The sequence below is a fragment of the Poeciliopsis prolifica genome, unplaced genomic scaffold (assembly GCF_027474105.1).
Source record: "Poeciliopsis prolifica strain line A6 unplaced genomic scaffold, Auburn_PproV2 SCAFFOLD024, whole genome shotgun sequence".
Classification (NCBI taxonomy): Eukaryota; Metazoa; Chordata; class Actinopteri; order Cyprinodontiformes; family Poeciliidae; genus Poeciliopsis; species Poeciliopsis prolifica.
The window spans coordinates 4,697,128-4,723,571 of record NW_026562399.1 but is presented as its reverse complement, the minus strand read 5'-3'; the positions used below and the strand labels follow the sequence as shown (position 1 = coordinate 4,723,571).

Sequence of the window (26,444 nt, the reverse complement as noted above, 5' to 3'; positions counted from 1 at the left end):
TCTTCCTGCTGTTGGCTGCTGCCACTGTGGAGAAATATATCAAACTTGTTAACTTACTTCACTTTGCTGTATTTTATTATTCATCAGATGGTGTTACTTTCAAATAGCTAAAATACTATTTCACTCTCAATGCCAGGACCCCAAATAGGCTTGTTTTTTACATTTATCATAGCTATTCAACTACTTTGCAATGTAAGTTGATGAGTTCAGTTTAAAAATGTTTTTCAACTGAGATAGAAACAAAAGTTGACTTTATCAGATGTTGCAAGTGCAAAAAGTGTTCAAAAAGTCATTTTACCTCAACCTCCTGTCATCACATCGGACATTTGACAAATAAAAGACGTGAAAAACACATGTTCCCTGCTGTGTTCTTAACTTGTGATTTACAAAATTCAACATTCAGAGCCACAACAATGTCCTGAAATTTTAGTCAAACTCTAACCATTCAGGCTTGTCTTATTGTCTGGGAAGAACTGGCCTTGACTCCATCCCTGCTTGGAAGATATCACAACATGTCACAGAAAAATATGCTTTGTCCTCCTGAAAAGAGGCGGAGGATCAGAAATCAGAGTCCTGACTGATTCTCAAGGTTTGGAACTGAAGGCCAAGGAAGCTGATAATAAAATGTCATTATTTCTCATTTCTTTTCCATCAGTGAGCTGGCCAACAATTAGTGTTGTTCACTGACGATAGGTTTCAGTGGAATATCGTTCCTGCTGCCTGCATGTTTAGCTCTTAGCGTGTCACAATAGCTATCAGACTGTCATACAGCAAGTCTTCAGCCAGAGGCTTCTTCACACCATTGGGAGACTGACTGCTACTAGAGGTCCTTCCTGCCCACAGCATCACCATTCACAGCGGCTCTTTGAAGGTACTGGAACAATACCAGTTAGAAACATAGTTTATTTTATTCCAAAAGTTAATTTTAATTAATCAAATCTCTTTCATAAAATGCTCAAATATTTATTGATAGTTCTTTTCATAGCATGATGGAAAAATGTCTAAAGTAAAAATGACCAAAAAATTGTCTGGCGGTAAATACTTCCCCAAATCATATTTATTGCATATTAAAAGCAGACAGGAAAAGTAGCAGCCCTAAACCAATGAATGAATAATGTACGCGTCTTATAGCTACTTTTCAACCAATCAGAGCGAAGGAGGCGGGCTTTAGTGACACGCGGTTAGAGTGAGTTGGTCCTGCGAGGCGTCTGTGTGAAGATAAAGCTGAAATACAACCAATATTTTCGTCTGGGAAATATCCGAGCAATGAAATGAGATGACAGGGGCGAAGAAGGTTCGTTCACGTTCACGTTTTTAAAAAAGTTTTCTCTGTATTTTAGCCGAGAGTTGTTTAAAAACACAGAGATGATCAACGCCGCCTGGCTCGTGTGTAGAGCAGCTGGAACGAATTCCACAGAAATAGTAACAGTTTTAACATTTCTGCGGCTCTTGACAGATAGTTAAAGCTGGTTAACTGGAATAATGCAAACTGTAAGGCTCAACCAGGGTTTCTGTAACAATCGGCTTATTTCATTTGGAGTGAAAGTGAAAACTTATCATTTAAAGGAAGTGTTTTCAAGTTTCCCAGTGGAGCCACATGATATAGATTGTTTGCTTTGGTCCTTTCTGCATTTTCTGCAGAATTACATGAATGTTTTTCCATCGTGGAAAAAAATAATTAGAATTTTTCTTTCCCTCTGTGAGAAGGATCCAGGGTTTTTGGATATTTGTCTGATTTTCTGCTCGGCTTGTCAGATGAAGATGACTAAAAATGACATTAACTCAGTTTAATCCCGTGGGGCCAGGCTGAGCTGTCACAGTGATGGAGGGGCCCACAGAGGACAGCTTGTGTGGCAAATGGAGAAACGGCTGCAGATTGGACAGAGACAGGCTGAAGGACATTTTCTCATGGTGAGCAGCGCTCTGTCGGTCTTATCTCCAGTTTTTAGTTACTGTGTGTAAAATATTTCTTTGACTGTTTTGTCAGATTTATCTTGTGCTGCTGGTCCTCTAACTCTTATTCAGATTTTGCATTGTGCTCTGCATGAAAGTTACATATTTGGCAAACTGAGAGGACTTTACAGCCCTAATGGCCACAGCAAGTGTACATGTTCATGACAGATCTAACTAACCAAGGAAAGACTTAAAAATTAATGTTTTCTCTTCACAGACATACACCACTTAGTGTTAGTTTCTCGCATACAATACTAATGAAATACTTGCATGTTTGGTTTTGGCACCATGAATAAAAAGTTAAAGGGTGTGAATAGTTTTCAAAAGACAGGAAAAGGTTTTAATTAGCAAAAAATGGTGAGGGAGAGGAAAGTAGCTCAGTTACGCTATCTTGACTTTGACAACTTAACAGTAGTAGCAGTAGCTAATCTAATTGATAATCACAAAATAAACATCAAGCCCTGAAAACATAAAACTGTAACACTCTCTCTCTCCCCCCCCTGCAGCCGGCTGCTGAAGACCATCGCCATGGGGCAGGTCCTGTCCCTGCTGATCTGTGGGACGGCGGGCAGCTGCCAGTACCTGGCCGACGCCGGGGTGGAGACGCCGATGCTGCAGAGCTTCCTGAACTACGCCCTGCTGCTGCTCACCTACACCCCCATCCTCTGCATCCACAAAGGTCAGAACCACTCCATGGGAATCTGAGCATCCATAGCAACTCCCTAACTGCGATTTTTTTATTTATGTTTTTTAAATTGGTGCATTTAAACTTACCGTTTAGTGGAAGAAAACAGAACTGTAGTGATTTATTTGCCGGGTAAACTATTTTTATTTTATTTTTACTGAATAGTGGATCTGCTCTGTGTGGAAAGTTGTTGTGTTTTTCTGTAAACCTGGGAGAAAATGGTGTCTGTCTGCCAACGTGTTCCTGCAGGTGACACCAACATCCTGAAGATCCTCAGAACCAAGTGGTGGAAGTATCTGGTGATGGGTCTGGCTGATGTGGAGGCGAACTACACGGTGGTGAAGGCGTACCAGTTCACCACTCTGACCAGCATTCAGGTACAGAGGAAACGCAGGCAGCTGCAGCAAACTGTCGTTATCTAAGGCGTTTCTTTTCAAGTACTGCGGAAAAGTTAAATAGTTCACATTTCAAATGAACCAGAAATAATTTTAACTGAAAAATGTTAAATTTTTATCGGCCAATGTGTTCCCTTTGTTGCGGTTCCAGCTGCTGGACTGCTTCGTGATCCCGGTGCTGATGGTTCTCTCGTGGATCTTCCTGAAGACGCGCTACAGACCGCTGCACTTCATAGCCGTGGTGGTGTGCCTGTTGGGAGTGGGGGCCATGGTGGGGGCCGACATCATTGCCGGGAGGGACCAGGGATCCCGTAAGGACGATTTCAGTCTGGTGTTTCACTGCTGAAGAGCAATGATGCTGACTCTGGTTAGCTAACAGTGTCAGCTCGGTGAAGTGGTGAATCTGCAGCTCTGCTGTGAGATCATGAAGTAAATTTGGTGAGAAACTCAGAACAAATGAGAGCAGCAACATGGAGACCTAACAGACCGGCACTCTACCCAGGGATTTAAAAACCCACTTTGGTCAAAGATTCTGTCAGCATTCAGATATATGCAATGTCTGCTCCAGTTCTGACCTGCATCTTTACTCTGATGTATCAGAATGGTTTCTGGGAGGCATGCAGTTGTTGTGCATGTCTCATTTTTCCACACATAATCAGTCTGCCGCAACATTCAAATGCTTTCTGTCCATCTGCAGTTGATTTCATAACGTTAAGCTAATGTTAACCATGAAGTGCATGACAGGGAAGTTGATACACTGGTGCACATTTAGGCTATATTAATACAGGAGTCCAGTGCGATACAAATCAGATCTTTTTGCACACGTGGGACCAACATCTGATTTCTGAATGGCAATCTGAACAGCCCAGTTCTGGGGCCTCATGCATCAAAAACCATGGAAAAATTTATAGAAGTGCGGCGCACAACAACAGTCGGATGTGTAAAGATGTGCGCACCTTTCCTTTACAAATCCAAATTTACAGAAAATGGAGCGCAGCTGCTGGTTCACCCTGTCACCTCCATAAATACAAATTAGTGTAAATACCCAGAAGTCTGTCACCATGTGAAGCAATAACCATGGCAACGTCCTTGTTTGTAGCAGTATAAGCATTTATAATAATAATTATATATATTACTTACAGGGTGCTCTCACGAAACATAAGGTAACCTCACAAAAATAAAAATAATGCATTTTAAGGAAAGAAAAAAATCTAAATAAAAAAAAGAACATAAAGAGATTGTTTAAATGTCTGTTTGAACCGCAGAGCATCCAGCCAGGATTTAAAGACAGAGTCATTTGAGTGGGTAAAATGGACGTTTATCAGTTTCTAAATCAGTTTTATTTCTGAATCTTCAAAGCATCTGTTCAACTTTCAGCAAAAATAACAACTCAAGTGATTCTTGGATCAAAAAATTATTTCTTTGTTTTTTTAAAAACTGATGGTTCGTCACATTTTTTGCTCTGAAGATCTATTTACAATATTTTGGACCACGACATGATAATCGTTTTGCTTTTATGTTCACTATGGCAGGGGTTTTCAAAGTATGAAAGGGTGAGCCCCCCCTCCAAGGAACACAATGTCAGCCTCCACCCCATAATCAACCCACACACAAACAACTGCCACTACAAAACACCTTCTAATTACTTTTAAAATGACACTTTATCTGAATGAAATTTAACACATGAACATTTTAAAACATTTCCTCCCATTTTAATTATTTATCAGGGCCTCTGTATGGCAAATATGCCCTTAAAAAAAAATAATAATAATTTAATTATAAGAATAACCCCAAACTAATTTTTCATCCGTTTTCTCAAACAAACGTTACATCTGAGATTCTGAGTTTAATGTTTGAGATACCAACAGTGGTTTCACATCTTAACAAAAACATTTTGATCACATCTTTGGAAAACATCTGTAAATGTTGCACATTTCCTTGAAATTAAAAAAATAAACCATAAAAATTGTGGAGCTCTTTTTGTGGCTCATCTAAACAATTTATCTCGAGCTAAAAGAGCGTGCTGTATGAAGAGAGAGGCATACAAAGGAAAAAAAACATTTATGCACGCTATGCGCACCATTTCTTTTTCTATCACGGTCCTGAATCATGTGTAACTCATTTTATTTATGATTTTAACTAAAGTGGCAACATTACTGTTCAGCTCACCTTCGTTTTAGTGGGAACATTTTGATGCGCAAATCCGGTTAATACGGGGTTGCGCTGTGGAGCGGTATAACCGCAGATCATCTTCAACCAGCAGCCCTGACCGGGATTGCTTTTCATCTCTGCGAGAGCGGAAAACCCACATTCACAGAGATAGGTTGAAGTGAAGGGAATGAGCAGGTTTACTAAAAATTTGTCCATTTTTTTCCTCTCACATCAGTAGACAGCAAGCGGATAGCTTCTTCTTCGGTTTATTTTTTCCCTTGCACCGCGCCTCCCCTAAAGTGCTCTGGCGCCCCACAGGGGAGGCGCGCCTCACACTTTAAAAACCGCCGATATAAAGGGGATTTTATTTGGCTTTGCCATTTGATTGGTTATTAATACAGTCCGACTGGGGCGTGACTCCTGATTGGTGGAGAGAAGGGAAGGGTGGAGAGAGAAGGAGAGGAGTGAGGAGAAGAAAAATGGTGAATAGCGGAGGGTGAGGCGAACCGATCAGAAAGGAAGAAGAAAACAGATTTGAGCGATAGAGAACGGGAGAAAAAAAAACACACTGGAGAATACGAAGTTCGGAAGAAGTTTGAGGGACTTAGGTCGCCGCGAGAGGGACTGAACAAGAGAGATAGACGGGAGTAGTCCGGACGAGTTCGGCTAAGCTAAAGGAGCTAGCCACTTCAAGCTAAAGAAGCTAGCCGCTTTGGACAAGGGACTTCAATCCACTGAACACAGTCCAGTGGATTTGCAGCGCTCTCAATGTTTTTGTGAAGTGCAACGCTCTCAATGTTTTGGTTTTTTCTTCGGGACTTCAACTCTTTGTTTTTGTAACAGGCCTGCAACGTTTTTTCACACTCTCCTGGAGGTCGTGAGTAACCCAACTGCCAGGGTTACATTTGTTTAAGACTGTTGTTGTGTTCTGGTTCATTGGAATCAAAAGGTGGACATTAATGTCTTCATATTTTTTGCCTTATGTTTATATTTTGTAAATATTATTGAATGGTCGTTCAACTTTGAAGTTACAGGGGTGACTAACTAATAGGTTTCCTGTCACTTTAATAAAGTTAGGCTGAACCATTTCGCCTAAAATTCTAAACTTTCTCTGGGTCATATTTGTCATAAGTTGGTAATCGGTGCCGCACAACAATTGGGGTACGGGAGGTACATGGAACCCAGCACCCTCCATTTTAGTTTCTTTACATAGAATGGAAGAAGGTGCTACACCTGTTTTATCAAAGATACAACAACTTTGGGCTTCTTCACGGTCCAGATTATTAAATTATGATTACAATTATCATCTAATTCCATGTACAGATTTAACTCTAATCTTAATTTAACTGGAACCTGAAAAAGTCTAAACGTGTTAAATCACGTTTTTCATGTTTGGTATGAAAACTAGTGATGGTGAGATGAAGCCTCATGAGGCATTGAACCACTTGATCCAAATGGTTCGAGAAAGGGTTCATTTCTTGAAGCTTCATGTGCTCACGAAACCACCTACTGGCCAGGTGTATAATCACAGCCAGCTGTATCTCAACACGTGTGATGCATTGAATATTTGTCTATTATGGCTCTTGGGAATGACGTCACAAAAGGTGTAGGACGAAATAATTTGTCTACATAAATTATGTACATACATATGCGTACAATAAAATATTGTTTGAATGTATTCTCTGTGTAATTTTTCTCCAAATAGTCGTGTCATGTGATATGGCATGTTGTGTAATAATGTTTATCGTGGCTCTAGAAAAATGGCTTAATCAGGCAGAGGACAGTGAAAGTGCTTGTGGAACTAGGGAGGGGGCAGTGAATAGGCTAATGCTTGTGTAACTTGGATGATTTCATGCATTTTTATTAAGAAACAACAATTTCTCCACAGTTTTTGGTTTCAAACGATTCCTCTTTTTTGACACTACTTCTCCAGCCTTTGAAAAGACACGCTCCTAAATCTCTGATCTCCTCTTTCTCCTAAACTCTCCAAACACCAAACTAACTGTCTCAAACTAAATAACCACTATCCAAACTCTGCTATCCAAACTATCAAACCTCTATCCACTCTCTCAACTGACCCCTGGAAAATGGAGGGAAAATGCCAATTAATTTCACAAGTTTAACAATAAAACTGAACATTGTTGGAGTTTATAAACTGTTTTGGGGACGATTGCAGTGACCAACTGACCTGACCTGCATGTTTTAGAGGGTGTGGGGGGAACCGGAGCGCCCGGGGAAAACCCACGCAAACACGGGGAGACCATGCAAACTCCACACAGATGGTCTCTGTGAAGACGCAGCGCTAACCGCTGCGCCACCGTGCTGCCCACCATTTTTCTGTTGGGTTGGGAGGATCTATTGTCAATCGGGGGAAAAACTGTCTTTTTAAAGACAAAGTTCTGTCTTTAAAACTTTGTTTTAAAACTTTAAAGTCTTTAAAACTTTAAAACTATAACGTTTTAGAACCATAAAGTTTTAAAACTTTAAAACCATAAAGTTTTAGAACTTTAAAACTATAAAGTTTTAGAACCATAAAGTTTTAAAACCATAAAGTTTTAAAACTTTGAAACTATAAAGTTTTTGATAAATACCAAATTAATATTCCTTATTCTTCTAATTCTTTGTTTTTCTTTGATTTAAAACCTAGAAATCTTTTTATTCTTTTCCAGATAGTTTTTTTCGGTTTCTTTTTACCATCTATATCCTGAAAATCACTTTCTTCTTGAGTCACGATTTTCTCAATGGTGTCAGAGTCCTTAGAACAACCTGGTTCTGATTCTGGTTCTTGTTCTGGTTGTGGTTCTTGTTCTGGTTTTGGTTCTGGTTCCGGTTCTGGTTCTTGTTCTGGTTTTGGTTCTTGTTCTGGTTCCGGTTCCTGTTCCGGTTCTGGTGCTGGTTCTTGTTCTGGTTTTGGTTCTTGTTGTGGTTTTGGTTCTTGTTCTTGTTCTGGTTCTTGTTCCGGTTCCTGTTGTGGTTCTGGTTCTGGTTTTGGTTCTTGTTCTGGTTCTGGTTCTGGTTCTGCTTCTGGTTCTTGTTCTGGGTCTGGTTCTTGTTCTGGTTCTGGTTCTTGTTCTGGTTCTTGTTCTGGGTCTGGTTCTGGTTCTGGTTCTGGTTGTGGTTCAGGTTGTCCAGGTTGTTCCTCGTCTGAATCCATGTTGTCATTTGATTCATCAATCGGGTCAACATGGCCGACTGATGTTTCCTCTTCTTCTTGAGGACTCGCCGTGTTGGTTGACGGTAAATCGTTCGAAGATTCAACAATATTTTGCACAGAAAAACTTTTAAATTGGTTTCGTTCTGCTGATTTTTTAAGTGAACTGATTTCTCTTTCATATCTGATTGAGAGGTCTTCATACAAAATGTCCACTTTTTACTTCTTCCATGACGTTGCTCAGTTTGTCCTGCAGGCATTTTATCTCAACTTTTGATGTTTCTTGCAGGACAGTGTTTTTCATTTCCAGTATGTCGATGAGCTTCTTTTTCTCCTCTGAGTTCTCTAGGTTTAATCTCCTGTCTTCTGTTATTTGCTTTCTCAGGATTTCTGCACTTTGTCTCTCGGCTTTAAGTTCGTCGGTCAGCTCCTTAATTTTTAAGAGGTTTTCTAAATTATTTTTTTCTTGCCTTAGCTCCTGTTGGCATCGCTCCAGGTCTTGTTTCAGGATTGCGATTTCTTCCTCTAGGGCCTTTTTCTTCTCTTTCTCTTCATGAAGTTCATCCACAAAAGCTTCAACTGTGTGAGAGCAGGAGACCCTCACTTGTTCATATTTTTGCTGTATTTCTTCCTTCTCCAAATCTTTCACTTCAATCTGAGCCTGAGAAGCGATCTCATCAAATTTCAGGACTTCCACGTCTCTGAACTTCTGCAGGCTTTCCAGTTCGGCCTTCGCTCTGCAGGCCTGATCAAAATAGCCAACTTTCAGTTCCTCCTGCTTCTTGACTTGGAACTCCATCCCTTGGAGCTCTTCCTCCAGTTTCTCTCTCACTGAAAGCCTTTTGGCCTTTTCCTTGTTCAAAAGGCCGTTAAGTCGATGGATCTCTCTTTCCATAACATCAGGGTTAGCAGTAGAGCTCCTGCCTTGGGGGTGTTGGTGGTTTCCCCTCCTTGGATTAAATCCCATCATCGTTGATCTTGCACCTTGCCGAGACATTTTCTCAAAACACTATCAATGAAATCGTCAATAAAATATCTCAAAGAGTTTGCGAGCGTCTGAACTGGTCAGTAGTATTGCGAGCAATGACAAATATGCAGAATTGTGTTGCATACAATTCTGCAGTTGATGACATCACAGACGGCATCGCCAGTGACATCACAGAATCTCCCTTTGCTGGCGGTGTGACATCATTCCACCTCCAAATATCTTGTTTACAGTCAAAATAGTCCATGATTCTTGTCTTATGTCAGGACATCAAACTCATTTCCATTTGGGCCCAGATCAAAAATCTGAATGTTGTGCCAGGTTGCATTGATAAAAACCAATTCAATTGTTAAAATGTCAATGAATCGGTGTTTCAGCATTCAATAAGTGTTTAAAATAAAATAATATTGAACATCTTTTCACACTAATCAGTCCGTTTGCGATTGTTCAAACTTTTGCAGCACCACTCTTTGTAGATAAAAATGAACTAAAATAATCAAATGTATCTTTTAAGACTCCCAGTGATCTTGGGGTTTCCCAACAAGACAATGTTGACTGTTTTGACCTTTCACCTCCTCGCCTGCTTTGGTCACATGAGCTGCAGACTAGCAGACAAACTTTAATAAAACTTTCAATGGCGGATAAAGTAGCAGGTCAATGGTGGAGAAACCAAAAACAACTCTGTTTCCACTGTTTGCTGAAAGAACATGGAAGATGGCGAGGAATATTTTAGCAGAGAGCATCCATCCTCACTTTTCATCAGTTTGAACCTCTGAGCTGATAAAGGTGTTATTGTTGCTCTGGCAACTAACAACATGCATTAGAAGTCATTTATTGATAGTACGATAATTATTCTTAACCAAATTAAATAACATTTACCTTAGTATGTATGCTAAGTGTATTTCTCGATGCACAAATTGTTGATATTGTTCAGGGATTAAAGGATTTTTATTGTCATATCACCCACTGGCCACCAGGGGCTCCCAAAGCGCCCAGCCTGGCTCCAGGGTGTACGGTGGCCCTGAGGTTCAAATTGAAACCACATTTACAAAAGCTCTATAACATGAACGAAAGCACAACAACATTAATGAAAGCGTTTTAATATCACCGAGAACGTTCATGTTTATTAATAAAAACACGTTAAAGACAGAATAACTTCCGATTCAAAGTAAAAACGAGCCGCAGAGCAATCAGCCATTTCTTAGGTCTCCCACTGGGACATACCTGATCCATTTCGTCAACGTTTTAGTGCCTTCATTCATGTTTTGGCGCTTATGTAATTTGTAATCATGCTTTCAATATGCTGAAGTGGTTTGCACCTCAGGGCCTCCGTAAGGGTAGGATCTCCTGTATGGTTGAGTACAACCTGTTTCCAATGGTTATTGATCATATGGCATCTTTGGCTGCGCTTGGTCTGGTGCCTCACCTTGGACCCGTCTGCTTCGGGTGGCCCAACCAGAGGCATGAAGCCCCGACAGCATAACTGCTTGGATCACTGGGACACTCAAACCCCCACAACAATAAGATAGCAGCCATGGAGGGGACGTGTAATTGTGTGTGTGTATTAAATAACCTGTTAATTATGTAGGAAAAGAGAAAATGGAAGAAAGTTGTTAACATGAGGAAACGAGCACAATGTGGAGGTAATCATATTCTGACTTTTGGTCCATTTGTTTATTTTGTAAAAAGTTTTATAGGCTCTAATAAAGTGTTTTAGACTCTAGTAGCCGTTATTTTACAGTGATTGAACAGGAAATTGGGAGGAGAAAGGAGGGAATGACATGCAGCAGATTCCCCAGGACTGGGAATTAAACCCAGGTTGACAAACAAAGCCTATAAGTAATGTCCTAAACAAAACATAATTTGCAGTCTGACTATAAAGCTGGTTAAAAAACTGATGTAGGCATTTCTAAGCCTCTTGTTCTTCTCTTTTATACAAGCAGACAACTATAAGCTCAACAACATAAAAGCTTCATATTTATTACAATTTATTTATCTAAGAATTGATTTCTTCCTGTAACGGAAATGATTTCTGATTAAGTTCTCTGTTTTCATACTTTCATGGATTGTTCTTGTTTTTTCCCTTTTCTACACAGTTTTCATGTTGAATTGCACTTTTTTTGTTCAGTTCATCTTGAATTTGTTAGTCTAAATTAAGACTAAGAGAAAGATCACACAGTAACTTTTATCTTTGATAAAACCTTTGTATCCCAGTGTTATACGGAGGTTACTAATAACTATATGTTCGGATTAATAAAAGTTTTAATAGGTCACTACAAGACTTGAAGTAAATGTTTATTTACTAAAAATAACCCTTTTGATAACCAGGGACAACATAATCTTGTTTTGACAGAAATATATTAGTATTCTTCTTTAATATTTAAATAATATAAAGCAGGGGTTTTCAAAGTATGAAAGGGTGAGCCCCCCCTCCAAGGAACACAATGTCAGCCTCCACCCCATAATCAACCCACACACAAACAACTGCCACTACAAAACACCTTCTAATTACTTTTAAAATGACACTTTATCTGAATGAAATTTAACACATGAACATTTTAAAACATTTCCTCCCATTTTAATTATTTATAAGGGCCTCTCTATGACAAATATGCCCTTTAAAAATAATTAATAAAAATAATTTAATTATAAGAATAACCCCAAACTCATTTTTCATCCGTTTTCTCAAACAAACGTTACATCTGAGATTCTGAGTTTAATGTTTGAGATACCAACAGTGTTTTCACATCTTAACAAAACATTTTGGTCAGATCTTTGGAACACATCTGTAAATGTTGCACATTTCCTTGAAATTAAAAAAATAAACCAAAAACCATAAAAGTTGCAAAATTGTGGAGCTCTTTTGTGGCTCATCTAAACAATTATCTCGAGCTAAAAGAGCGTGCTGTATGAAAGAGCGGAGGCATACAAAGGAAAAAAAAAACATTTATGCACGCTATGCGCACCATTTCTTTTTCTATCACGGTCCTGAATCATGTGTAACTCATTTTATTTATGATTTTAACTAAAGTGGCAAATTACTGTTCAGCTCACCTTCGTTTTAGTGGGAACATTTTGATGCGCAAATCCGGTTAATACGGGGTTGCGCTGTGGAGCGGTATAACCGCAGATCATCTTCAACCAGCAGCCCTGACCGGGATTTGCTTTTCATCTCTGCGAGAGCGGAAAACCCACATTCACAGAGATAGGTTGAAGTGAAGGGAATGAGCAGGTTTACTAAAAATGTGTCCATTTTTTTCCTCTCACATCAGTAGACAGCAAGCGGATAGCTTCTTCTTCGGTTTATTTTTTCCCTTGCACCGCGCCTCCCCTAAAGTGCTCTGGCGCCCCACAGGGGAGGCGCGCCTCACACTTTGAAAACCGCCGCACTACAGTAATTTAATTCCAAGTTTTCTACTGGAGTTGGTGTGTTTTCCAGTGTTTCTAACTGCCAGTTTTCCCTCCATGCAGCCAGTGATATGGTTCTGGGTGACGGCTTGGTTCTGCTCAGCTCCGTCCTCTATGCTGTGTCCAACCTGTGCCAGGAGCACACGGTGAAGAACCTGAGCCGGGTCGAGTTCCTGGGAATGATGGGACTGTTCGGGACTCTGATCAGCGGCGCACAGCTGTAAGTCAGTGTTTAAGAGCTCCTCCATGTTGGAGCAGTCAGCCTCCATGTTGGAGCAGTCAGCCTCCATGTTGGAGCTTCTGTTTCTACATCTTTGCGTTTACTCGTCTGCTTTCTGATTTCAGGGCTGCGCTAGAAATCAATGCTGTTAAGGCGATAAAACTGGATCTGTACATCTGTAAGTCAGCAGCTTTACGTGAACCGGTGATGGTGCGTCCTGTGTCTGGTTTTTAAGTAACAGCCATGTGTTGTTGTGCTGCAGTCATGCTGTTTGCGGTCTACGCGCTGTGCATGTACGCGCTGTACAGCTTCATGCCGGTGGTGGTGAGGCTGACCAGCGCCACGGCCGTCAACCTGTCGCTGCTCACCGCCGACCTGTTCAGCCTCTTCTGCGGCCTTTTCCTCTTCAACTACCAGGTGAGGCCTTTCAGGACTCCGACCACCTAGTGGCCATCGCTGGTATCGCATGTTTGGTGCATTAGCTGGTCCTCAGCGCTGTCACTAAATGGACCGTCTGTCGTTTCCTGCTCAGTTTTCTGTGCTGTACATCGTCTCGTTCATCGTCATCACCGTGGGTTTCATCATGTTCAACGCCGTGCCGACGCTCTCCGCCGTGCCGGATGGCGCCGGCCCGCAGGAGGCTGACAACGTCGCCGATCCGGCCGCCGACCGGCTGCTGGCTGCAGGCGGAGACGCTCAGAGAACTGGATCGGTCGGGATGTTCACGACTCTCTGATGGAACCAGGTTCTGTAACGGAGGCCAGTTATGTTACGAGTTACACCAAATGGTTTTCTGTTCAAAAGCCAGGCAGACAGTTTACAGTCCGGGTCACGGACCTTTTTGGTTTTTTCTGTTTCTGAATCATGTGACTGTTGTTACTGAAGAATATGTAATATTCCCGATAAGTTTAGCAGGTTGGATCATTATAATAACCTGATTCTGTCGCTCTCTACTCCTCATTGCACCAGCATGTGGCCCAGTCTTCCCTTCCTGCCTCCAGTAAACAAACCAGTTCAGAACCAGTGAGCTGAAGCTGCTACACATTCATTGATCTTTATTTTTGTGGTCCAATATTTGACTTAGTTTCAGAGATAAACTGTTTTTAAAGTTCTCCACTCTGCTGGTTCTAAAAACTAAAAACCAGATTCTAATCAAACAAAATAAAATAATTATGTATTTTAAAAACTTCTTTAACTATTCCTCTTGACCTAAAGGGTGCAGAACAAGTTTGTATTTCTCTGGACTATTTCTACAAAATCACATTTCTTACAGTAAATTATTGTAAAATACCTTTCAATTTCTGCCTTAATACGTGTGAAAACTGATTTCAGTTTGTTACTAAACATCCTAAAGGTCTCGGATACTTTTACCTCCAGAAAGTGGAAAAAAATCACCAAAAATGAAACAAAACCACAAATATATGAAACGGTGAAACCATCTGAAATGTTCCTAAACATTAATTTAGTTGAACTGATGCGATCGGACTGATCTCAGTGTCTGGTGAACGAGAACCGATGCTTAATAATATCACATTAACCTTCATGTCCAGGTTTGTGCCAATATGAATGTCTGATATTAAAACTATTATGTTGCCAATAACTGATACCTGATATATTTATCGTCTCTTTTGACCTCATGAACAAACACCCAGAAACAGTGGGTGTTTGTCCTGCTTCGGTTTGACATCCCAGAATCCTTTGCTGTATCACGATGAGTCACATGACACAAGCCCCGCCCCTTCCTGTGACACAGACAACACAGAAATAAATATCGGCTGTTCATTCTCCCATCCAGCCGATACGATGCGTTACAAAATGGCCGCTCAGCCGACACTGATGGCATTGATATTTTGGATGTTCCTATTATTTATATGTATTTATAAATATATGACACTGATATTTTACTAAATGGGGAACATGTGGTGCATCCCTACAGCTTTCCAGCTGGACTTCAGCCAGTCTGCATATTATCTGTAACTCTGAGCTGCACTTTACATGAAGAAACGCGTGAATGTTTATCTTCTACAGCTTTTTATCGTTTTTATTTTGTGAATCAGAGCTGAAACTTTTTCCACCAAGTGCCCTTTTGTTTTGCCTGTGCATCCATAGAGTGAAGCTTCGCCACCTGAAGAGGATAATAAATGAATTTACAATAAATATCTGGGACTGGATGTGTAAAAGTCTGTCATCTAAATACCAAATTATTTGCCTTTTGTTGTGGTTGCAAGTTCTGTTGTGTTTTGTTAGTAATTGACCAAAGATAAAGATGCTGTAAATGAGTTTTTGCCATCAGAGGAACATGTTACCATGCTGTCACAGTTTACTGTTTTTTTTATTAAATATAAAATCTGCAGTCTGTCTCCTGTTCAAACTGATGGATTTGGTGCCTTCTAGTGGTGGGTTTGATGAATTCAGGCTTCAAATGAATGATTTTAGTTTCTTTACTCCGATAATAAATCCATAAATCAGAACATCTCTGGGTTTTTATGTGATTAACTTTAATAGACAACAGTAAAGATTCCTCTCAGAGGAAAGGCTTAAAGTCTGAGGAAACGTTTTAATAGGTTGCTACAGCGCCACCTCGTGGTGAGAAAATAAGGGATTAGACGTAAACCCTCACATCCTGATGCCAGGCAGGATTTTATTTTTTAAATTACCTTTCCCAGAATCCAGCGTGATTCTGATGGTCGTGTTTTCTGGACTCGTCCTGAGCTGCAAAACCAAACCATGCAGCGCCGGGATGATGCATGCATGTCTGTCTGTCTCTGTCCGCTGCAGTGTCTGCATGCGCTGCAGCTTCCAGCTCTACGGCAAGTCATTTTAGCATTTATCAGAGACCTCCACAACAGGACGACGACTGGAAAGGTCTGAAATAATCCAGGAGAGAATCAAACAGCCAGCAGTGAAGCAGAAATCAAACAATGTGTGGCTGAAGAAACTTATTGTTCATTCATGGAACTTTAATTGATTTAAATAGAAATGTTGTCATAATATCAGAATCTATGGTTCTGTTCATTCAGAATGTTAATATCATTTCAAGTAAGAAGAAACCTGTTGGTCAGCTTTGATATTAAATCTAAATCTAAAAGGGATATGAATAATTTTGGGCTCAGCCTGTTGTTCAGGTTTACCAGAGGAGCTCAAACTCAGTTAAAAGCTGTTGGTTTTTTTCAGTTACTGTAAGCGGCAGCCTCACATTATGGAAGAATTCATGGGTTAGGATGGCCTAGTCAAAGACCAGACTGAGACTTTCAGATGTTCTCCGTCCAAACCTGCAGAGAACGGTAGTTACAAATGCATGCCGCACTTTTCAGGATGTCTGGTTTAAAAGAAGAAGAAAGGCATGTTGGAACAAGACAAACTGTGAACTAATTCAAACGGTGTGAATACTTTTGTTCAACTCACACACAGTTATTTTTCCACATCGACCATCCAGCGTCCAAGTAACGGAACTTGGTGATCGATGACGTATCGGTTCCAGTGTGTCGGACTAAATGCGGTGACGGCTTGCCATACCGTCGGCGGCCGTCATGGAGGCGCAGCAGAGGCAGTAGCTGGGCAACAAACGCAGAATCCCTCCGCTGCATCGCCTCGTGCCATCAGAACAGGTGAGGAAACAGTTCACTTCTGCACCCGCTACCGAACCGGACCGGACCGAACCGAACCGGTCCTGCAGGGATCCGGGGATCAGGCTCGGCGCTGAGGCCCGTCAGCACCGCGGACAGCTCCGGATATCCGGGCCTGAATAACGGAGGCTCTGCTCTGTCCTAAGGTCCACGACCGAACCGAACCGAACCGGACCGGACCCTAGCCAGCAGGAGCCGCCAAGATGAAGCACTTCCTCCGGTAAGAATCAAGATGGAGGCTTGAAAAGCAGAGGGAACCGAACCGAACCGAATGGGTTTTACATGCGCGGCTGATGGGCGAACCGAGCCAACAAAACATCTGATTCATTCATGAACGGAGTTTATCTGCAGCACACAAAGAGCCGCTCAGCTCAAAGCATCAGGCTGTTTTAATCTGTTGGTCATTAATCTGGAACAATCCAGATTATCATGACTCCATTTCAGGGCCTGTGACTCTTCAGCCTCTGGATGATGAACACATGAATCAGATTAATGACGAAAAGTGTCTGAACTGCAGGATGTAAATAAAATCCAGCCGATTTCAGAGAACATGTTCACACTGCTAGAGATCTAAAAGGCAATAAACAGATAATATAACATCTTATAACGTAATAAAACATAACATGACACATAGAGGACTTTTAGTTTTTAACCAGTTTAAAATAATTTCTAAATCTTTTTCTGGTCACATTTTTTTATTCTCAGTTAAAAGACACTTATCGCTCTAAAATAAACATTTAATATGCTGAAAATTTAAATTTTTAGCCATGATGTATTATTTCAATAATAATAATAGTAATAATTTAGCCCTCAGTATTTATTTTCTATAATCTAAACTCTTGCTGCTCTGGTCTGATTTTCTGCAGCAGCTGCTGGGCCTTTTTGCTGCAGCGCTAAAGCTAACTAACTTGGCATGAACAGAAGAGACTTTCAGCTCTTATTTTAGTTTCTGTTCTTCATTTATAACACGGAGATAAAATAACCAATAACTTTGAAAGTGATAACTCCTGAAAGGAATAAAACTCTTCCAGCTTGCAACTAAAGCTAGAATAAATAAATAAAAAATGAACAATGTTCATTATTTTAGTGGCAAATTATTATAATTTTCACCTTTTAAACATGAAATAATGATAAAATCTGTAGATTCAGACTTCATGTGCCCCTCTGTGTATTTTCTTTGTTCCTCCTCTGCAGAGTGGTGACCCAGTTCTTCGCCTTCCTCTACTGTAAATGTCTGTGGCGAGGTCTGAAGTTCGTCACCAGGAAGTTGACGGGCCGCTGTGAGCTGCAGAGGATCTGCTATAGCAACAAGCCGGGAGCACGCAGGACTTTGAAGATAGGTGGGCCGGCACGCTGCCGTACCGGCACGCTGCCGTACCGGCAAGCCGCCGTACCGGCAAGCCGCCGTACCGGCAAGCCGCCGTACCGGCACGCCGCTGCCCTGTTTGCCAACTTGATGTTGTTCTCTCATCAAAAAACAAACCTGCACTTTTGCTTTGATTCTTTCATTCTTTAATCTTCATTGCAACCACTCAGCTGTTTAAATGCCTGGGTGAACCTCACCCTGCCCTCAAGGCTCAGCTCCTCTAGACTAGCCAGCAGCAATTAGCAAACATATGCAGTTTGCTGTCATCTACCACTCAGCTGCTGCTCAGAACAGAGCTGGTAAAAATGTCAAAGGGTTAATAGAGGCGCCATGTTGGGATGACTTCCTGGAGGTGGAGCTTCAGGAAGAGCAGGAGTTTCTTAAAGAGACAGAAACCCAATTTCAAGGAGTTAAATCTGGAAATGAAATAAGTTTTCAGTTATATTAGATATATGTAACATTTTTATAACCACTGAAGTTACTAGATTTACTGTAAAATGCAATACATAAAACTTAAAACTGACAGGAATAAAAACAATTAAATAAAAACAAGAATATGTTTTTAAATCAAGATTGTATTCAAAAAAGCTCCAACCAACCGTGAATATTGAGAAAAACCTGAATCTCTGTTTCCGTCTCTACTGTTTGGAAAATTCAGTTTTAAAATCCTGATCCCTGAGTGACCTGCAGCATCAACAGGATAATAATCAGTTATTTGGTCTCATCATTTTCACTGACGCTGTTCAATGTTTCTCCTTTCAGAGTCGTCCCTGCGTTACTCCAAGTACGAGGTACTGCAGTCCCACCATGTCGGATCAATAAGCCCACCAGTCCTCCACCTGTCCTCTTCATGCTCTCCCTCTCCTCCTGTGCAGCTGCTGCGGTCGGCCCTCAGCGTCCATCCTGACCAGGTGGAGAAGACCATCGACGACATCATGGCCCTGAAGAAGATCAACCCGGACACCAACCCGCAGTACGACTCCGTTGTATCCTGAGCGTAGCGGTAACTGAGGTCAGAGGTCACCCCACCTGTCTCTGTGCCTCCAGGCTGGGCGTCTCGCTGCAGGCCAGCCTGCTGCAGATCACGGGCTACCGGAGCCTGATGGCCGAGGTGGAGAAGCTCCGCAGGGAGCCGTACGACTCCGAAAACGCCGAGCATGAGAGCATGCTGATGAAGGTACAGCTGGGGAAACCCAGACTGGGGGGAGGAAACATTCAATTGGTTTATTGATTACGCTGCACCTATAAAGTATTTGGGGAAGCCCAGATGATGATGTCATGGCTTTGCGAGCTTCTGGTTCTGTGTCGTAGCTGTGGAAGGAGCTGCGTCCCGACACGCCCCTCACCGGACGCATCTCCAAGCAGTGGTGTGAAATCGGTTTCCAAGGCAACGATCCCAAGACTGACTTCAGAGGGATGGGCCTGCTGGGCCTGCAGAACCTGCTGTAAGCTTCAGAACCGAGAAACCAACACACTGTCTCAACACGGGGCGGCGCCTGGAAACAGAGTCAAACTAACAACAATTACTCAAATCAATTAGAGGCAAAAACTGGAGTATAAACTCATGTTTGTGTTATTCATCCATTTAGAAATGTCACCGTTAGCTTCACAAATATTTAGCTTACAGGCTAAATTAGCTAGCTCAGAGCTAAACGTTGAGATAGAAAGTTCAATACAAGCTTTTTAGCCAGACATTAAACTTCAAACTAGATATCAGTTTTAAACTTTGTGAACTAAATTGCAGCTTGCTAACTAAATATTTATCCTCAAACTAAATATTTAGTTCTGGGTTCAGAAATTTAGTTGGAGCTTGCTAATTAAATAATTAGTTTCCAACTAAATATTAAGGTTGTAGACTAAATATTTCCCTTGTAGACTAAATAATTAGTCTACAAGCTAATTTAGAAATGACATTTAGAAATGAATGAAAACAGCGAGAGGCTGACAGTTTTTCTCTAATAACAGGCTAATTCACTGAAATTATTCCTGTTGATTCTTCCTGTGTTTTTCCCAAATGGCTCCTGTTAGTTTATAGCTGTTGATCTGAAAACACGCTGGCTCCATGTCGGTTTGCAGAGGAAGCCAGCTGCAGTGTTTGCCTTGCTGAGCGTCTGTCCACCTGCTCTGGATCTCTGCAGGTATTTTGCAGAACATGACAGAGCGGCGGCGCTGCAGATGCTCCAGGACTCGCTGCAGCCAAAGCACAAGTACGTTGGCGTGACGTTTCCTGCCCTGAGATCAGTCTGTGTTACCGGCTAGTTAAAGTCAGACCAGCCTCCATCTCTCTGCCCGCTTCGCTCCATGCCATCGCTGCCTCACTGTTCTGACTGCTGCTGCTTCTCACTGACTCGTCTCATTTCTCAAATGAAGATTCTTCTGTTTGTTTTGCTCTCCACCTTCATTTCTGCGCACTCCTTTACTTTCTGTCCATCTAGGAGTTCTCACAGAAAGCCCAGGTACTGACCTCCACTTTCATTCACTTGCATTGACCTTTCATTAATTTGTCCTTCAGGGTCGTGTTTCATAAAGATCTTCTGTATTTAGACAGTTTCTCGGTTGATTAAGGGTCTAAAGTTTAAAAAAGAAAGCTGCAAAATACAGACTTGTTTTGTTTCTGCATTTTGTCACATTTAAATGTTTCAGAGCGTCAAATAAATGTTGATATCAGAGATAGAATGATAATAATCTGGCCTGATTGTTACCACCTTTGTTAGCTAACAGGTGAAAGTTTATGGTGTTTGGGTTTTTATTTGACTTCCTGAAGCCACAAAAAATTTCAGCAGATGGAAAATGACATTAAAACAACAAAGCTGGTATAGAAACAAGAGGTCTCACTCTGACATAAACTCTTAGTTTGTGCTTTTTTGGTTAAAACCAAATGTTTGTTCTTCACTCACTGCATGCAGAACAAACTAAGAGTGCAAATTACATTGTAGTAAAAAATACTCCTGCAAGTATTTTTTCTTTCTGAGTAGATGTAGCTGGTAACTACTTGCCTCAGGTTTATATTTGCTAGATGTTGAAATCATTTGAAGCCTTAAATGTGACAAAAAAGCAAAAAAGCTGGATCGCTTTCTCCAGTGTGTTTGGTTCATCAGTTGAAAATATTCTGATGCAGCCGCAGCTCAAAATGCGACTTTTATTACCAGAACCTCTGATACTTTATTGCATCATTTATATTTATTAGCTCATGTTGCATCGTTAAAACGATCCCAGCTCAGAGTTACTACAGGTCTGTGAACCAGTTCATGTAAAGCAGCTTACAGTGTGTGTGTGTGTGTGTGTGTGTGTGTGTGTGTGTGTGTGTGTGTGTGTGTGTGTGTGTGTGTGATGCTTCCCACCGTGACTCATGGCATGTCGTCCACAGTGAGCTGAACCAGCCTGACTGGGAGCAGAAGGTCCCTGACAAAGCCATCGGGTGAGTCTCTGTGAGTCAGTGGAGCGGATATGAGCGGTCAGTGTCTTACCCGCAGGTTCAGCTCAGCTGGTTCAAGCTTTTCAAATGTTTTAACTGATTAGTCAATCAGTTAAGTTTATTTGTGCAGCACATTGCAGCAAAAAGTGATTTACTTCATAAAAACACGAAAATAAAAAGTCACAAAAACATTGTAGTCGTAGATTTGAGAACAAAATGTGGATTTAATTGATGAGCCGTTAATTGTGGTTCAAAAGCAGCTCAATATTGAGTTTTAGCCTTTAGTTAAATGAACTCTGTGTTTCAGCATCTCTGCAGTTTTCTGGAACTTTGTCCTTCACATTACGTTGGTCTGTCACAAAAAATTAAAAACAATAAATGACATGAAAAAAATATGAAAAGTTTATTAGCTGCAGAGGTGGCAGAGTTCCCAAATTTTATACTCAAGCGTAAAAATAAGCCAAGAAATGACTCAAATCAAAGTTAAAAGGTATTTGGTAAAAACTCTGCTCAAGTACTGATAACTGATCAAATTATCAATCATCAATCAAAAAAATACATAATCAGATGGACCAAAATATAAAATTCAGTGGAAATTTTGGTGGACAAAAATGACAAATAATTCATGTAAGGAACAAAAAATAAAATCTGGCAAAAGAAAATTATTCTTCCTGTAAAAAAACTTTAATAAAAACTGCAGGTGTTTCTGTGCCTGGTGAGTTTAAACTCTCATTCAGTGAGAGTAGAAATACTTCATAACAACATCATTACTCACATAAAAGTAAAAAGTAAGTGGTAGAAAAAATACTCCTGAAAATTATTTTTTTCAAAAAGTGAATGTAACTAGTTCCCAGGATGTGAGTGCTTCTTAAAAGGATGGTGCGTTCAGGGAACCTGAAGGTTGGGGGAGCAAAGAAGTTCTGCTGCAGACTCTGTTCAGACAGAATGTTCTGCTTCAGGTTTACTGGTCCAAACTTTGGGTTCTGATCCTGTGATCGTGGCTTGCCGTCCGTCTGTTGTTTCCGTCCAGATATTCGTTCGCCATCGTGGGCATCAACATCACGGACCTGGCCTACTCGCTGCTGGTGAGCGGCGCCCTGAAGACCCACCTGTACAACGTGGCGCCGGAGATGGCCGACCTGCAGCACTTCCAGCAGATCTTCTGTGAGCACAATAACATTTTAACAAGAACAAAAGCAGTGAAGACCAAAACTGAAAAATGTAACAAAAAAGTCGTCATCTTGTTAAAAAAAAGCATATTTTGGCTCATAATTGAGGTAATATTGTTAATTATCTATTCAGTAATAAATAAAAGTTTCTACAGTAGAGGCACAGAGGATGTAGGAGTTTGCATTGGAGCATGAGACACTCAGTTTCTTAAAAACTGGAAAATGATGAGTGCTTTTTGATACACAATGAAAAATCGACAGAAATAATTTGGCTTGTTTAGTCTTTCAGAAGAGAAAAACATGGAGATCAATTCTCAAAGTCAAATTTTCACCAAGTTGTTAAGTTGACTAGATTAATGTTTAGTTTGATGTAAATCAAATCAAGCTAAATATTTAGTTTTCTGACCAAATAGTTAATGAGTTAGATATTTAATGAGAAAGATTTAACTTTCCAATTAAATATTTAGCTTGAAACAAAATATTTACTTAGCATGTTAAATTTAGCCTCAAATGAAACACCTAGCTTGCTTGCTATATATTGTTAGTATGGAGCTAAATGTTTAGCTAGGAAACATGTTTAGCTCTTAACCAAGTAATTAGCTCTGTGCTAATATTTAGTTTGAAGCTAAATAATTAGCCTAAAAACAAAACATTTATCTTGCTTATTAAATATATAGTTTTGAAACATCGATCTTTGGAAATTAATGATGGTGAAAATATGATGGAGAAAAAATAACCCAATATTTTTATCCATCCATCCATCCATCCATCCATCCATCCATCCATTCATTCAATCAATAGGTTACCTGATGCAGGAGTTCCAGCGGTTCTGGATTGAGGAGGATCCCAGTGACATCATGGAGTTCAACCGGGTCCGCTCCAAGTTCCACCGGCGGATCCTGCGGCAGCTGAAGGACCCGGACATGGCTCTGTGTCCCCACTTCTCCGCCTCCGACCTCCACCTGGTCAACCTGTGACCCCCCGAACCCCAGACGACCTCCAGCGGGCCGGCGAAGCGTCACGCTGACGATTCCCCGACCCGCCGGAGGCGTTTCCCAGCTAGCATCACGTCGTCACTGCCAGCAGCTCACCGTCCCCGGCGCTCCGCCTGCTCCTGGTCGCCCTCTAGCCTCCACGTTGTCTGCATGTCTGGCTGACATGTCGGTCCACATTTTATTTCAATTACTTTAATTAGTGGCAGAGAGGTTCAAGCATCACAATGCAAACTCCAAAACACACAAACAACAACAAAAAAACAAATGTGACGGAGAAATGCTGCCAAACAAAAAAAAAAGCAAAACAAAAATTGAAGTCCTCCAGAACACTAGGGGGAGTCTGGAGTCTGTAATGTTACCTTCCTACATAGCACACCTCTTCATTCTTCCTCTGTCGGTCACCTGGACATCCCGTCTTTCTTTGTGTGTTTTGCTGTTTGCCGCGTATTTGCACCTTGTCTTTGGCCAAAAACCACGAGCCATTTCTCCCGCCGGCTTAGCGTGTTTGTTGTCGTTGTATTTCCCAGAATGCCCTGCGCTGAAGTCCACTTCCTGCTTTTGGAGCGGTCTCTGGTCCGCTTGGTGTTCTTATAAGCATTCAAACCGAATCAGAGTTCACTTGGAGGACCAGAGTTAGCTTAGCATTCACTCCTCACCAACAGAACTGAACCTTAAACACATAAAATAACTTTTTTACCAAATAAATCCAGAGTTCAGCCCAGATCCCTGTGGTCCATTTCAACAGTAATAAGTTTAACAACAAAAAACACTCAGTTAGCGGTTAGCATGTGGACGAGAAGTTCAAACGCAGCAGAAAGTGTGGAAAGTATCCGTTAGGGTGGAGTTAGCATCGTGCTAACGCCAGGTGCAGTTGCTATAATGTGGTTATTTCCCTCAATCAGTTTGACCTTCCTGTCTCATTCACTGCCTCCGGCTGCAGCTCAGACCACCAGCATCAGGACGACCTTGGCGATTGTAGCTGCTTCTCTCCGTTTCATCGTTGCTTTAAGGAATCGTGTCGATTGTATCGCAGCCGTTTCACCTCAGACATGAACGTTTTCATCATTTCATTCGTAGAAGCCGTCTGTTGGGACGTCGACGTGCCGCTAGCGACACGTTTTGTGTTTCTGGTGTATTTAGAGGAAACGCTCCTGGTGGTTTTATGAACTTAATGAGCTGCTTCACCTTGTATCTGTATTACTGAAACTGCCATAGATTGTAATGTACATTTTCTGGACACTTGAACACCAGGGACGTCTTCTTGCCAAAAACACTCAGCAGCAGTTAGTTTGTAGCTCAATATTAAACACTAAACAAAGAAACAAACAAACAAACAAAAAAAGCTAAATGGTGTTTCAATATTTCAATATGAAAGTTGAGTCACTTATAAATATTTCACATCTCAGAGTTTTTGCACATTTTCTTCTGTTCTGAATGTTTGAATCTGTTTCATTTCCTGAATGTTTCTATCGTTGTTTCAACCAAAGCAATAATTTCCTTTGGTTTCTGTGAACGCGCCGCGCGTGCCTGCTTGTCTCGCTTTGTGGGTCGGAGCTGAAGGTCAGGCTGCTGCACACACACCGAGAGGTCAAAGGTTAAACAGATCTGTTCTGGTCATTGTCTCTCCGGTGTGCATATCTTCAGATAAGATATTTAAAAAAACGTGTTAAAGTTATCAAATTAGAATTTGTTGGAAATGAAACTAGTCAATATGACTGAACATTTAATCAGATGGATGTTGACATATTAAAAGTACTTTTTGAATATTTAACAGACATCCAAAGGTCTATTAAAAGAGAAAAATAAAAACTTTATAAAATGTAAGGATAACTTTAACTGGGTCACTTTTTATTTTTTTACTTTGTTTTGTTTGTTTCCTCTGGAGGAACATAGTTTTAACTGTAACCATGTAAATGAGATAAATCAGGACTTCAGAGTTAAAGTTTAATCATGTTTCAAAGCGATAGTTTGGACTAACTGAAGTGTGGTCATGTGGAGCTGTTAGCAGTCAGTATCTTACCTGCAGCAGATGGAAACATTAGCTTGACTCGCCACGTTTCTCCAAACTGAATCTGTTTGTGTCTCCAGAAATCATTAAAAACAAAATAACTAAATTCAACATTTAAATTTTTATACTTTCACTGCAAGGTATCAGGAAAGAAACCAAAGATTGTTAAACCTTTCAGCTTCTTTTTAAATGTCTCATCTTGATATTTTGGTGACCCTTCAGATTTAAGTTATTAATCTGAAACAATAAATGAATTTTATTTAGACTAAAGAGGGGTAAACTTCCCGTTTATTGGCTCAGCAGCAGTCTGATTGTCTCGGCGCCAAGTTGCTCTAAGTTGCACATTTCCTTTAAGGTCGTTGCTTTGCTTTAATATTCATCACCACGGTGTGAAAATCCTTACAGAAGATAACATGTACAGCATCAATGTTTACTGCCACCGCTGGTCGAGTTGAAGCTTTTAGTCGGTGTTTAGCAGACGCTGAATGTTTCTGATTTCACCTCATTCTGCCGCTTTGCTTTGCTCTAGAATATCTTAGGTTAATCTGGTAATTCCACTGTATCCTAGATGAATTTAGGCTCCAGTATTCTGCTTTAATCTGCATGGATGTTTTCATTCGGTATGCTTCACTAAAGTACTGTAACGGTATTGTAACTGTGGATTTAATTTGTCTGAGCTGTACTTTTAGAAACATTAATAAAAATTAAATGTCAGTTAAACTTGTCTCGTCTTTTGGTTTCAGTTTTCTGATATTAATATTACAATAATGTTGACTAAGTGGCAGGAATGAGAAACTTTATCATCTCTTTAGATGTTTGGTCATAAAAAACAAACACAGCTGCTCATTGTTTTTCTTAAATTAGGTCAAAGGTCAGAATCTTGACTTGATGTAATTTATTCTACCAGATAAAAGCAG

At 40.8% G+C, this 26,444-nt stretch overlaps 2 protein-coding genes across 4 annotated transcripts; both read left to right on the top strand.

The window, feature by feature from the left end:
• Positions 1 to 792: 792 nt before the first annotated feature.
• Positions 793 to 14,576, top strand: slc35f2 (solute carrier family 35 member F2). 2 transcript variants are annotated; one of them, XM_055046611.1, is made up of 9 exons: positions 793 to 871; positions 1,806 to 1,911; positions 2,460 to 2,632; positions 2,888 to 3,015; positions 3,185 to 3,344; positions 12,792 to 12,948; positions 13,074 to 13,126; positions 13,211 to 13,365; positions 13,481 to 14,576. In XM_055046611.1, exons 2-9 carry the CDS (start codon positions 1,823 to 1,825, stop codon positions 13,682 to 13,684), a joined length of 1,119 nt encoding a protein of 372 aa, XP_054902586.1. In that variant the 5' UTR covers positions 793 to 871; positions 1,806 to 1,822; the 3' UTR covers positions 13,685 to 14,576. The 2 variants fall into 2 exon arrangements, with proteins under 2 accessions (XP_054902586.1, XP_054902585.1); XM_055046610.1 differs by lacking the exon at positions 793 to 871 and adding an exon at positions 1,183 to 1,294.
• A 1,863-nt stretch (positions 14,577 to 16,439) lies between these two features.
• Positions 16,440 to 26,241, top strand: elmod1 (ELMO/CED-12 domain containing 1). Of its 2 annotated transcripts, XM_055046612.1 has the most exons (12): positions 16,440 to 16,556; positions 16,721 to 16,794; positions 17,769 to 17,914; positions 18,703 to 18,731; positions 18,816 to 18,913; positions 18,988 to 19,117; positions 19,252 to 19,385; positions 20,079 to 20,147; positions 20,376 to 20,396; positions 21,308 to 21,358; positions 22,386 to 22,519; positions 23,326 to 26,241. In XM_055046612.1, the coding sequence occupies exons 2-12, from the start codon at positions 16,778 to 16,780 to the stop codon at positions 23,499 to 23,501; spliced, it is 1,005 nt and encodes a 334-aa protein (XP_054902587.1). In that variant the 5' UTR covers positions 16,440 to 16,556; positions 16,721 to 16,777; the 3' UTR covers positions 23,502 to 26,241. The 2 variants fall into 2 exon arrangements, with proteins under 2 accessions (XP_054902587.1, XP_054902588.1); XM_055046613.1 differs by lacking the exon at positions 20,376 to 20,396 and having other exon boundaries at positions 16,441 to 16,556.
• The last annotated feature ends 203 nt before the right edge of the window (positions 26,242 to 26,444 follow it).

What these genes read in the sequence shown, in the direction of transcription:
- slc35f2 (XM_055046611.1), top strand. Translation starts at nt 1,823, where the DNA reads ATGGAGGGGCCCACAGAGGACAGCTTGTGTGGCAAATGGAGAAACGGC. An exon ending in CCACTCTGACCAGCATTCAG is followed by an intron (nt 3,016 to 3,184) that starts GTACAGAGGAAA and finishes TTGCGGTTCCAG; the next exon opens with CTGCTGGACTGCTTCGTGAT. An exon ending in CTGATCAGCGGCGCACAGCT is followed by an intron (nt 12,949 to 13,073) that starts GTAAGTCAGTGT and finishes TTCTGATTTCAG; the next exon opens with GGCTGCGCTAGAAATCAATG.
- elmod1 (XM_055046612.1), top strand. An exon ending in AACCCGGACACCAACCCGCA is followed by an intron (nt 18,914 to 18,987) that starts GTACGACTCCGT and finishes CTGTGCCTCCAG; the next exon opens with GCTGGGCGTCTCGCTGCAGG. An exon ending in GTCCCTGACAAAGCCATCGG is followed by an intron (nt 21,359 to 22,385) that starts GTGAGTCTCTGT and finishes GTTTCCGTCCAG; the next exon opens with ATATTCGTTCGCCATCGTGG.